At 37.6% G+C, this 12,266-nt stretch overlaps 1 protein-coding gene across 1 annotated transcript; it reads left to right on the top strand.

Annotated features, from left to right (window-relative positions):
• Positions 1–6,165: 6,165 nt before the first annotated feature.
• LOC128535673 (ornithine decarboxylase-like) lies at positions 6,166–10,779 on the top strand. The gene is made up of 11 exons (XM_053509719.1): positions 6,166–6,323; positions 7,447–7,577; positions 7,911–8,038; positions 8,139–8,312; positions 8,462–8,634; positions 8,739–8,955; positions 9,055–9,138; positions 9,224–9,386; positions 9,469–9,584; positions 9,717–9,931; positions 10,047–10,779. The coding sequence occupies exons 3-11, from the start codon at positions 7,943–7,945 to the stop codon at positions 10,183–10,185; spliced, it is 1,377 nt and encodes a 458-aa protein (XP_053365694.1). The 5' UTR covers positions 6,166–6,323; positions 7,447–7,577; positions 7,911–7,942; the 3' UTR covers positions 10,186–10,779.
• The last annotated feature ends 1,487 nt before the right edge of the window (positions 10,780–12,266 follow it).

Below are 12,266 nucleotides of genomic sequence, written 5' to 3' on the forward strand. Positions count from 1 at the left end.
CAAGCAGAATAGTTGTTACTATTAAAGTGGACAGAAAGAGAATGTAAAATAGAAAAGAAAGTTTTTATTTAGCACCAATCCACCACAGTTAAAATATTTTCATAATAGCCTAGTTTACTGGGAAGCTGGAGTCAGAGAGTATGTTTCTCAGTGTGGCAACACCGTAACCAACAAGAATAAAAGCCTTGTTCAAGTCCCCAAATGTGGCAGCTTTGCAGTTCTAGAGCTCTAACTCTTGACCCTGAGACTAACCCTGAGCCTTAAGCACTGAGTCACAAAAATTGCTCAGTGTCCCAGTGTAGTTAGTTTTTCTTTTATAAAACCAGTGATGCTATCTATCACTAGCAATTACTAACTGTGGTACTTAGTAAATGTTTTTTATTAATTTTTTTTTACCTGTGTTAACATCAAGAGTACTACAAAACTGAAATTGGGCCTGTACATAAGCATAACCAGACTGTACCCTTAAGTTATATATAAAAAGTATGCAATAGAATAAAGAAATTATGCATTATGATATAAAAAAAAGCATAAATACAACGATGCATGCATGTACTCGTTATAAGCTGCAGCAGCTTACTTATTAAATTAATATATAGGGAAGTCATTATACATTTAATTAAATTAGTTTGTATTTACATAGTGCTTTCACAATAATTCATCATTATACAATTTGAAACTTTACTCCCTAGGTTGCTAAAAAGGTTGCAATACATTGCAAGTATTGCTGTAACCTTAATGAAGGTCATTCACATTCATCAGCTGAAACTGCTGCAGAGTGTAAACATCTACCTCTCAGAATCTAGTGGCATGGTTTCAACTTGAAACATCACAACATTATTAAGAACGAATGTTTAGCTGAGATGTTGTGCCAATACGGGAGAGATAAACCCCTCTGTAAAGTCCTCTCAAACACATCCCAAAGACTTTCAATGGGATTAAGGTCAGACCTCTGTGTGAAAATAATTCATTGTGGTCCTCTTTTTCATTTTGGGCCTGATAAATCTTCATATTGTAATCTGGGAATATGCCCATGCTATCAGGAGCGAACATCCATGAGTCACTAACTATTTTAGGTTTGGTTTTACTTTTTTTTGTTCACCTAAAAACAATTTAAAAACCATTTTTACTGTAGATAAGATTAATAGTTAAGTAGAAGGGATTAATGTTAAATTAATAATATATATAAAAAATTCCTTTGAACCTACCGACCCTATTCCCATAAATCTTTTTATTTCTTAAATGCCACCCCACTAAATGTTCATGGCACACACAGCATAGGGTCTATAACATGACTGACAGGAGGCCCATCCAAACATAAGCATGTGTTATAGATGAGATATAGATTTTCAAATAGATTTTCTCGGGTGCTTAATGCACTAGTGCTAAGACCATTGCTTAAACTATCATTCACTTGAAACACTTTTGTTTTGGGGGCCTGAAGCCTATTCCAAGCGACTCAGGCCACATGGTGTGGGACAACCTGGAATAAGGATAACCGTTCTGACCAACTATGGGCAATTTGGAAATTCCAATCAGCATACAATGCATGTCTTTATAATAATAACAAACTATAATAAAAACAAAACCATTGTGCTCAATTTAAACCTTTTCTCAATCTTTTTTTTTTTTTTTTTACTTATTTTTAAAGTTATCAAGACGAATGTCACTATTGCACATTTAAAATCTAAACAAAATGGATCGTGCTGGGAGTTGTTTTTTTATTTGTCACATGACAAACTGTATATTTTTACATGTTCTAACATGACAGGGTGATACCTGATGCTACCAGGTAATTACCAACTTACGAGTCTGTGTTGCCTTTGGCGTATACAGTACAATCCTCCAAGGTGTGGTAAAATGAAATTATGTGGGAAGGACAGGAATCTAGGAATGACATGACGTGAAACTTATGCATATACATGTTAAGCTGTTAGTTGGAAAACGTGAACAAAGCGTTTTAATTCCAAAGAGTTTTCAATTGCAGAAACAAAAGGCTGTGGTCTTCTAAACCAGTCATAGAAAAATGTTAACTACAGACACAAATGTTAATTCAAAAGTTTATGGTGTCTCTTTAAGGTTCTCATCCTAAATTATCTTAAATTCCTTTTCGTTCCACATAGACGAAACATAGACTAAACATTGAGAATTAGTTCAGGGCCAGAGTGTGTGTCTACAAAAATAAAGTTTGAAGGAAAACTACATCCTGATACACACTGAATCTGTCAATACTACTGGTGTGTTTACAGATTCTGGTATTTATTTTCCAGTTGGTGATGGAACATCATTATTTCTGTGAGAAATATGTGCACCTAAAAATGCACCTTAAAAAAAAAAGAGGTCACCAATTAAAAAAACTACATGAATTAATGAGATCTCCAAAGTAGAAGTGCCACTTTAAAAATAACTGTTCGAGATTAATATGCTAATATTATTGAACACTTAATCATTTGTACATTTGACCATAGATCACAGCAGAACTTACATTTCCTGTTATTTCTTGTGATGTAATTGGTTTTGCTCTCAACATACCTATGATGCTTTTAACCGGTTGAATCTAGTTTAGAGCTGTGGTTTCTATGATTTGTGTGTGTCGAAACATTTGCTAGTGACTTGAGCTGTGTGTGTGTGTGTGTGAGTTTGTGTGTGTGTGTGGAGGGTGGGAGCAAAAACAAAGACACACCATAAGACTAACAAGAATCAATTTATGAGGGTATGTCGGATGATGTGGCGTTGAATGTGCTTGAATGTGTGTGTGTGTTTAAAGGGGAACATGTGTGGATGGGGTGGGATCTGCGCTGTCTGTCACCTCCCCTTGTCCTAGAAACTACTCTGACGTGGATTCCAGGAAGTTTACTTGGTGAAAAGGCTTGTTACAATGTGGTTGTCACAGCGATAATTGTACATCCTGAATTTGTCTAAATGGGGGGGGGATTTTCCAACTCTCATACCAAGTGTCTGACATGGTCTGTTGAGAAAAAAGAATCACCCTTTCCACCCTTTTTATAAATCCTTTTAGAAAGTTTATATCAATCAAAATTTTGACGTACAACTTTTCTCTTCCAGGAAAGTACATTTTGTGCCAGGTATACTGTTTCGAAACAAAGGCAGAATCTCATTAATTCTGCAATACGTTTGCAAAGAAAGTGAAGTAATACCTTTAAGTTCCTCTGTGTGTGTTCGCTTGTGACAGGATTAGACAGGATATGGTTCAGTCTATGTGCCTTGACATAAAAAATTCCCTTTAAACCGAACTATATTTGAGCAAACTTTTTAACACAATTTGCTTAGTTGAATGTAAGAAATATTTTCACAGCAACCTATTTAAGTACCTATCATGTTATGCTCTCTCTCTCTCTCTCTGTGTTACACACTCGCACACATATACACCGCAAAGCAGCTTTACAGCATCCAAAAAAAAATTTTTTTTACCCTTACTGACAGTTTTAAATGACTGCTTTTTGGTGGGAAGGTTGGTCATATTATCTATGGTCCCTTCAGCATAGGAAGCTGTAGAACATTGTGAACATTGTGTGCTGTATTGAACAGTGATGTCAAACAACTTATAAACAAAATACCTCAACTATCCTTGCCTTATTAAGATTTGATTTTATATAAAAGGAGGTAAATTTTACTGGACTCAAATCCATGTTGTAGAGGAAAAAATCTTACCATTTTTAGACAAATTACAATGAGTTTTTAAAGATGATTAAAAATCCAAATTACAGAATGTTCCACAAAGCTTATTAACATTAATATACACTCTATTGGCAAAGGTTTGTGGATACCTGACCATCACACCAATGGCTTTTTTAAAACTTCGAATATGAGATTTTCCCCTTCTTTTGCTGTTATAACAAGCTTTCCTCTCCTTTCCACTAGATTTTGAAGAATGCTTGTAGGAATTTGATCATCCAGCTACAAGTGCATGTTGGACGAGGATGTCTGGTCCAGTCAGTGTTCCAGTTTATCCCAAAGCTGTTACTGTAGATGATTTTGAGGTCCGAAATCTGTACAGGCTTTTTGAGTTCTTTCACTGTAACCTTGGCAAACTTTATCTTTACATACCTCACTTTACGCATAGAAAAACTGACATGCTGGAACAGGTTTAGGCTCCCTAGTTCAGTGAAGAGAATCTGTATTACAAATGCATAAGATATGTCCTTATAATGCAACCATTTAGGGAAAGCCCACATATGCGTGTAATAGTCAGGTGTCCACAAACCTGTGGCCAAAACATACAATTACTTCACTACTTGATTGTATTATGTTGGCTGTAAAGCATGTAGTCATTCATCCCACTTTCTAATGTCTTGTAAACACTATCAATGTGACCCTTATGTATGGAAACTTCACTGAAACCGGTACTGCAGTGCCTGTGCCTTTGTTGACATTTAAAATTTATTGGGAAAATCAATGTAATTTCCAGGCAATTGCTACTGTATAACTAGAAGATAAGGCAATTGCCAGATTTTTGTGGTTAGAAGGTTAAACCTTTCGAGTGACAAACTGACTAACATGCCTTTACACTGTAGACATGTATCATTCTACCAAAATATAGTGTTTACCCAGGCATACACACTGCTTTGGCCATGCCTCCTCATCTCTAGATGGATTTCTCTGCCTCATACAAAGAAAAAAAAAGCCCACCTACAAAGTATAGCAAAAATTCTTAGTCAAGCCTGTACCCTTAATCAACTTCATTTGATTTGTCATCTCCGTTGTTCCTGAACAAAACTCGCCTTCCTACTCATACTCCAACTTGTATTCATTAAACTGATGTGCTTTCCAGTGTTTGAAGCTAGTAATAGTAAATGACCTCAGACTCTGGTTCAGAGAAAGATCACAAGATCCGTCTGGAAACTCAGTTGAAAAAAGGACCAGCTTAGAAAAGGCCTGGGAGGAGCAAATGTATGCCTGGAAGCAATATTCACAACCACTGCTAGAGCAATGTAGTCTTTATGCATGATAAAGTTTCCTACATTAGGCATAACGTGGAAACTTTGACAACTAAAGAACCTCAGACTCAATCTCAGCTCAACCTCAGACTTATACCTGATAACTCAACATTCTGAATGCATTCTGATATACCTTTTAATCCTTTTTTATGTTAATTTTCATTAAAAAAAACAGATGGCTATGCCCTATATTTTGAGAATAACTGCTTTTAGCCTTTTACTACTGTTTAACTAATATAGACTTTATTGAATGTTTAACAAAAAAAAGCATGAGTTTTGTGACCCATCTTGTTTGCACTCATGGATTTTTAACACTATCAAAAGACACCATCACTGTTCAAAGTCCAAACTACTCCTAATGCTTTGCTTGCATTTTAGAGATTTTAATAGGTAATAGGAAAAAATAATAGAGATAGAGAGCAGATAATCAACTTTGTAGTGGCACGGACCCTGTGCTTAAAGCACTAAAGCTCGCACTATCATCTGATACTATCTTCTAACCAACCGGTTTTGAGGATTCATCAGTGCTGTAGTATATGGCAAATGATATACATAATAACCAATAATTTATTTCAAATCTTGCAATGTGAGCGGTAGTAGCTCAGATGCATGTTTAATGCAAGTTAAACAAATTGCTTCCAATTTTACGTTTTCTTACATAACAAACTCAGTTTTCTGCGCAACAAGGCTGTAAGGATTGGATATTTGAATAAATGTAGTTATAAGCTTAAACCTGGGCAGTCTCTTCTGACCTTTTTTTTATCAGGGCATTTCCACCTACAGAACTGCAATTTACTCGATTTTTTTTCTTCTTCCACCATGCTGTGTGAATTCTAAAGATTTTGAAACATTCAAATCAGCTGTCTGGTACCAAGAAACATGCAAAAACTGTCATCTATTTGATACGAACAATAACTGAAGCATTTAACTTCAGTTGCATGATCTCATGTGCAATACATATTTTGCTGACCTTAAACTAATTTAAAAGGCGTGTCATAAAGAATCCAGCGGCATCTCCTGGGATTAGTCTTTAAACCCATGTATCAGGTTTTGACAATATTATCTGACTGCACCTTCTGCACACTTTTCGAGGAAAAGACACTACTCATGAAACATGCTCTGGGCTCAAACGAGACTTTGTTGCGCGCGAAGGCCGGTAACAAGCTGAAACCGGTTCGTAAGCAAAGGAGAGGCCGGTTTCAGCTGGCGTGTTGCCCTGGAAACCGCTGAACTATAAATGAATGCCAGCGCATTGCCTGCCTCATTCAGAACAGAGCACGCCGGCTGGATTGCCGAGAAAACGCGGTCTTTTCATTTCACTCATTTTGGTCTAATGGGCAAAAATCTTTGTAAATGCTTTTTAAGGTACGTAATTGACACACAAGGGTTTATTTTTATTTTACTGGATATTCTGGCAAACGGAGAGCTGTGGGCTAATTTGCCTATAAAGTTAGCTCGCTAGCGTAAAGGGGTTTAAAAGCATGCTAGCACCTACTACGACGGCGAGTCTTTTACTACCAATTACGTTTATTTCCTTGGTATCAGGGAGAAAATATACTCGTTAATGAACTCAGTGCTGTTAAAACATCTGATTTAGGTTATTTCTATTGGTTTTTACGATTAGGTACGTGAAATAGGCCTCGTACGCCGATAGCTAAGTTAGCTCCTTGATTCTGGCTGACAAAAAACCGGCAAGGCTGGCGGGACGTCCGTTTAAAGCAAAAAAAAAAAAAAAACTAGTTAAGTTACTACAGCGTCATTAAATAATGTTTGTCGCTATACAAATGGCTAACCGCTTTTGATCACCCTGATATATTTTATGGCTTGCTAAGTATTAAGAAATATTTATAACATCGATTTATTTAAACCACGTGGCCGGATGTTACAGGGGCTACGCCATTATATTTAGCAAAAAGCTGTAAAAGTGAGGATGGATTAACGGTATAGCAAACATTTTTTTTTTTTTTTTTTTACTAGAACATATGCTGTAGCAAAATGACTTTCAAGCAACCCGTTTTACCTTTTAAATATACGAGTGCGTGTACTTGACCGCTGCATTTGCGGCTATGGCGTCTCCGGAACCCGTGCTGCGCTTCACTCATTGGTCTACAAATTGTAGCTCGTTGCCTATTGGGGAACACGGAGTGTCCTGCTGACTGAGGGTCGATCCCAAAACGTGGAGTGCTGACTTCTATGCCCTATATAGTTCAGTGGTGGAATTGGGATTGATCCTGAGCCGAGGCTTACTCTTACCACAGTTTGTCCATGTATGGGTTGACTGACCATTAAAAGAAACGCTTTTCTTCTTAATTTCTTTTTTTTTTATGCGTTGCTAGAACCCATATTTTGCATTATGTATTACTAATAAAAATGTATTAAATATTTTAAAATAATTCTGTTAAGCTTTATCATCTTAATGCAATTCAGATATTCAATTTAAGAAATATAAAAACTGTGACTGAAACTTGGTCTATATGCTTAATTTTAGATCACTTGCTTGAGCAAAGCACACACTGGCCCTGGCCTTGAGGCTTATCTAAAAGGATTTAACTTCACTGGTGAACCACCCTGGTTGCGCTGAACCTCTAACATTTCAGAATTCCATCTCTTTCTGTCCAAGTAAGTAATTGTATTTTTATATATAATTTATAAAGTCACTTGACCTCTTAGCTTTAAAGTGCTGAAGCCCTATTTTTTTTGTATTACATCAATCTTGTTATTAATACAGAAAATTCCCCCCCAAAGTAATATTAAAGTAAAATTTGAATAACATTTTAGTAGTGGCTTAATAAATTGGTGTCACTGACAAAAAAAAGTCAAGGTTATTAGGAGAACCTATACTGCCAAACTTTCATAGGGTAGCCCTTGTTTGATGTGCTTTTTTTGGCAGAGATGGCATTTTTATGATAAAAAGATTGATTGGGTTTAACATCAGTGCTTCTCTTTTTATAGTTTCTTTTGCAATTACAATTTGGTTTGTGGCCATGACTTCATTCAACGACTTTGAATTAACCTTCCTGGATGAAGGATTTTGTGCACGGGACATCGTTGAGCAAAAGATCAACGAGTCCACATCATCAGTGAGTTTTCTCCACCACATTTTTTTTTTCTTTAAAGAGAGGGATGTGTATAGCATGTTATTGTATCCTGTTTTTAACAAAATTTTTGTTTATTGTGTAGGATGACAAGGATGCTTTCTATGTGGCAGACCTGGGGGATGTCCTTAAAAAGCACCTTAGATGGGCACGTGCCTTGCCTCGTGTCACACCTTTTTACGCTGTGAAATGCAATGATAGCAGGACTGTTCTAAGGACACTGGCAACTCTGGGAACAGGCTTTGACTGTGCAAGCAAGGTTTGCATTTATTTATTTATTTATTTTGTCTAAAGGTTCATTTAATTACGTTTTAAGTAATATCAATATATTCTAAGTACATTATTGACATATGTTCCAGTAGGGGTAGCAGTTGTAGAAATTGTACTGAGCAATCTCTCTTCCTTTAGACTGAGATTCAGCTTGTGCAGTCTCTGGGAGTGGAGCCCAGCAGGATCATTTATGCCAACCCCTGTAAGCAGGTGTCGCAGATCAAGTATGCTTCTGCACATGGGGTGCAAATGATGACATTTGACAGTGAAGTGGAACTAATGAAGGTTGCTCGGAGCCATGAAAATGCCAAGTAAGTAGCTTATATCTATAATTATGCTATTGTGTTTAAAATTCTATAGATTTATTTTTTCCTTATTTAAAGACCATCTAACCATGATTTGTACATCCACGCAGGCTAGTGCTGCGTATAGCTACAGATGACTCTAAGGCAGTGTGCAGGCTAAGTGTGAAGTTTGGAGCCACGCTGAAAAATAGCAGGCTGCTTTTAGAGCGGGCAAAGGAGCTGGGCCTGGACATCATTGGAGTCAGCTTTCATGTAGGCAGTGGCTGTACTGACCCAGAGACATACACCCAGGCTATTGCAGATGCACGCTGCGTCTTTGACATGGGGGTGAGTGGATTAATACTGTGAATTTGTATGAATCCTCTGCTGATGATGTAATAAAAGCTACTTCAGCATTACGGAACTGAAATTGACATCCTTCCTCAGGCTGAATTGGGCTACAATATGACCCTATTGGATATTGGTGGTGGCTTCCCTGGCTCTGATGATTCCAAGCTAAAGTTTGAGGAGGTGAGTTTGCCACTAAAATGTATTTCTTTTAATAAAATGTTTTTTTTCACAGACAAGTGAGAAATTTTATTTTGCTTTTTCTTAGATTACTGCTGTAATTAACCCTGCGCTGGACAAGTACTTTCCTGCAGACTTCGGTGTGAGGATAATTGCTGAGCCTGGACGATTCTATGTAGCTTCTGCATATATGCTAGCTGTGAACATCATTGCTAAAAAGGTCAACATGAAGGAACAGTCTGGCTCTGATGGTAAGTGCCTGTTTTCTGTTGGCTTTTGTAATTGTATATCTCTTAAACAGCAGAACTTACTTTTTTTCTTTTGGTAATACAGATGAAGATGATGGCTCCAGTGATCGAACTCTAATGTACTATGTCAATGATGGTGTTTATGGATCTTTTAACTGCATTCTTTTTGATCATGCACATGTGACACCCATTGTGCACAAGGTATGGAAATAATGGCTCATGGTGTAATGTATGTTGTGTATATTGTTTGGCCGTATTAATATGCCATATGGCATGCAAATTTTTCTATCATGAAAATGTTACATAATTTAAATATTTGGCTTTGCTCTTTAGAAACCAAAGCCAGATGAGCGCATTTACCCGTGCAGTATTTGGGGTCCTACCTGCGACGGCTTAGACCGCATTGTGGAACTGTGTGCCTTGCCTGATCGGCAGGTAGGAGATTGGCTGCTGTTTGAAAACATGGGTGCTTACACTGTGGCTGCCTCATCAACCTTTAACGGATTCCAAAAACCAGACATCCATTATGTCATGTCTAGATCAGCTTGGTAAGTTTCCCCCTTTTTTTTAATTAATTTTTTTTATACATTTTTTTGGCAAGTTGCACTGCCTTTTATTTTTCCCCATCTGTATCAGATGACTTATTTCTTCATCATATTTCAGGCAGCGCATGCAGCAGATCCATGCCCAAGGGATGCCAGCTCTGGTGGAGGAGCAGAGCTTTGGGCACATGCCAGGCCACTGTGGGTGTGGAAGCACCCTGGAGCTGCCTCCTACCTCCTGTGCCACCCGTGTGCTCTAGGTCAAAATTGATGCAGTACAAAGAGGTGCCGTGCTGCATTTAATTGGTCAAATGGATGGACTCTCCTGATGGTTCCCATTGCTCAATTGACAGTTAAATTTCATCATAAAATGGTAATTAGTACATGGTATATGTGCAGAACATTGTAGATGTACACAGGTTGACCATTTTGTCCTTGCTTCTTTTTACATGGTTCCTTAACCAGGGATTATGGGAGAGCGTTGTGGTATTTTCATTTCATTTGTGATGGTGGTTTACTGCTGTTTTCCAGCCCACTCTCACAATTGATGCAATGCTATTTTAATATATTAAACATTATGAAGAACCACTCTTCTCAGGAGCTTGGCATGACCCTTCTTTTGAGCTAGGACCATTCATGGAAACCATACACATTCCTTTGTTTCTTTACTTTTGAGATTATTTTTAGTAAAATAATACATAAGGTAAAATACTTAAGTAGCATTATTTATGACCTTAATGCATTTGAAATTGGATTTGAAAGAGGTGGGATTGCATTCATACTGCTTTCCTATGGAAACTTTTTTTTAAAGCATTTTTGTATTGTTTGTTTTTATAAATAAAACATCAATAAAGCCTGATGTTGCTGCTTTTTTTTCCATATTTTTATTTTTTACAAAACTAGTACCAAACTATACTTTTAAAACGGTACCGGTTCCTGAACGGACACTTTAAAGAGAGAGAGAGAAAAACAATGGTGGATCATGGTGAAGAATGACTTTTTGTATTAGTTAAAGAAATATATAGTTAGGTTTATTCTAATATACAAGTAAATATAAGGCAATTTATATACTACCTAACTCAGCTACAATAAAACATTTGTCTTTTTGGTATGCCACAAACCAGCAATTATTTGTGACAAAACACGACACCTCCACTGCCTACTAGGGTTGGTCTGACTGGGGCCAGAGACGCACACACTGCCAGCTAATGACCACGAGCTGTTAAACCCGGTGCATCCCTCGGCTTTTAGCTTCATCTCATGTTCCCCTTTAACACGCAGTTGTTGAAAGACATTTGCTAAATGCCGTGGCGTCGGGAAGCCTTTGTGTGAAATCGAGCCACCCTTTAGAACGTTCGCTCCTTGCTGTCATCAGAGCTAATAATGTGAAGTTTGGATCATTTTAGTGACTCGGTTCTTTGAATCTCTCGTTCATCAAAATGGACGAATCTTTTCTGAGTCATTTAGTTCATTTCGTTGTTTTGATCATAAAAAAATGGTTGCATTGTCAATAAACAGACCCCAACACGTCTACATACACATTTTGACTATAGGCCCAAATCTTTTACGTTATTAGTGGCTATGGGAATCACGTGGCGAACGAATGATTCGGACCAAGACTCGAGAGATAACTACTCATTTCTGTTTCCTGTATGTAACCTACAGATGTTTTGCGAGTTGTAGTATAAAAGTCTACTCATTCTTCTGAGTCACGTTAAAGGCTCGAGACGTTCATGAACGTGCATTCACGCTGATGGTCTAATTTCCCATGTTGTGCTTTTAAGTCGGAATGTAAAAGCAACATGGACACTCAAGTTACTACACAGATTACTAGGCATTTAAGGGTCACTGAAATCTGCGTTCTGATTAGGTCCTGTTACGTACCGGATCAAGTAGATAACCCCGCTTGTGAAGACAACAGTTTTGGCCCCTTGTGACATGGATTCCACAAGACAAGTGTGTACCTGGGTAACTTGCACAAAGACATAGCAGCAGATACGTTATGTCCCATTGGTTGTGAATGGTGTGACCTCTGTCTCTTAGACTTGCTTGTCCAGCATGTTTCACACATCCTTGATTGAACTGAGGTCTGGGGAATTTGGAGACTTGCATGATTTTGCTGAAAAGGCCACCCTTGCCATGAAAGGGGTACGTCAAGTTCAAGTAGGCTTTATTGTCACTTCAACCATATACAGTTAGTACACAGTGAAGCGAAACAACGTTCCTCCAGGACCAAGGTGCTACATGCAACATAAACTTACAACATAAATTAACAGAGAAGCTAAACTAGCTAACTAAGAGGCCTAGTTAGCTGGCTAGCAGAGACAAGACAGACAGTCCT

This window comes from Clarias gariepinus, chromosome 13 (genome assembly GCF_024256425.1).
Source record: "Clarias gariepinus isolate MV-2021 ecotype Netherlands chromosome 13, CGAR_prim_01v2, whole genome shotgun sequence".
Lineage (NCBI taxonomy): Eukaryota > Metazoa > Chordata > Actinopteri > Siluriformes > Clariidae > Clarias > Clarias gariepinus.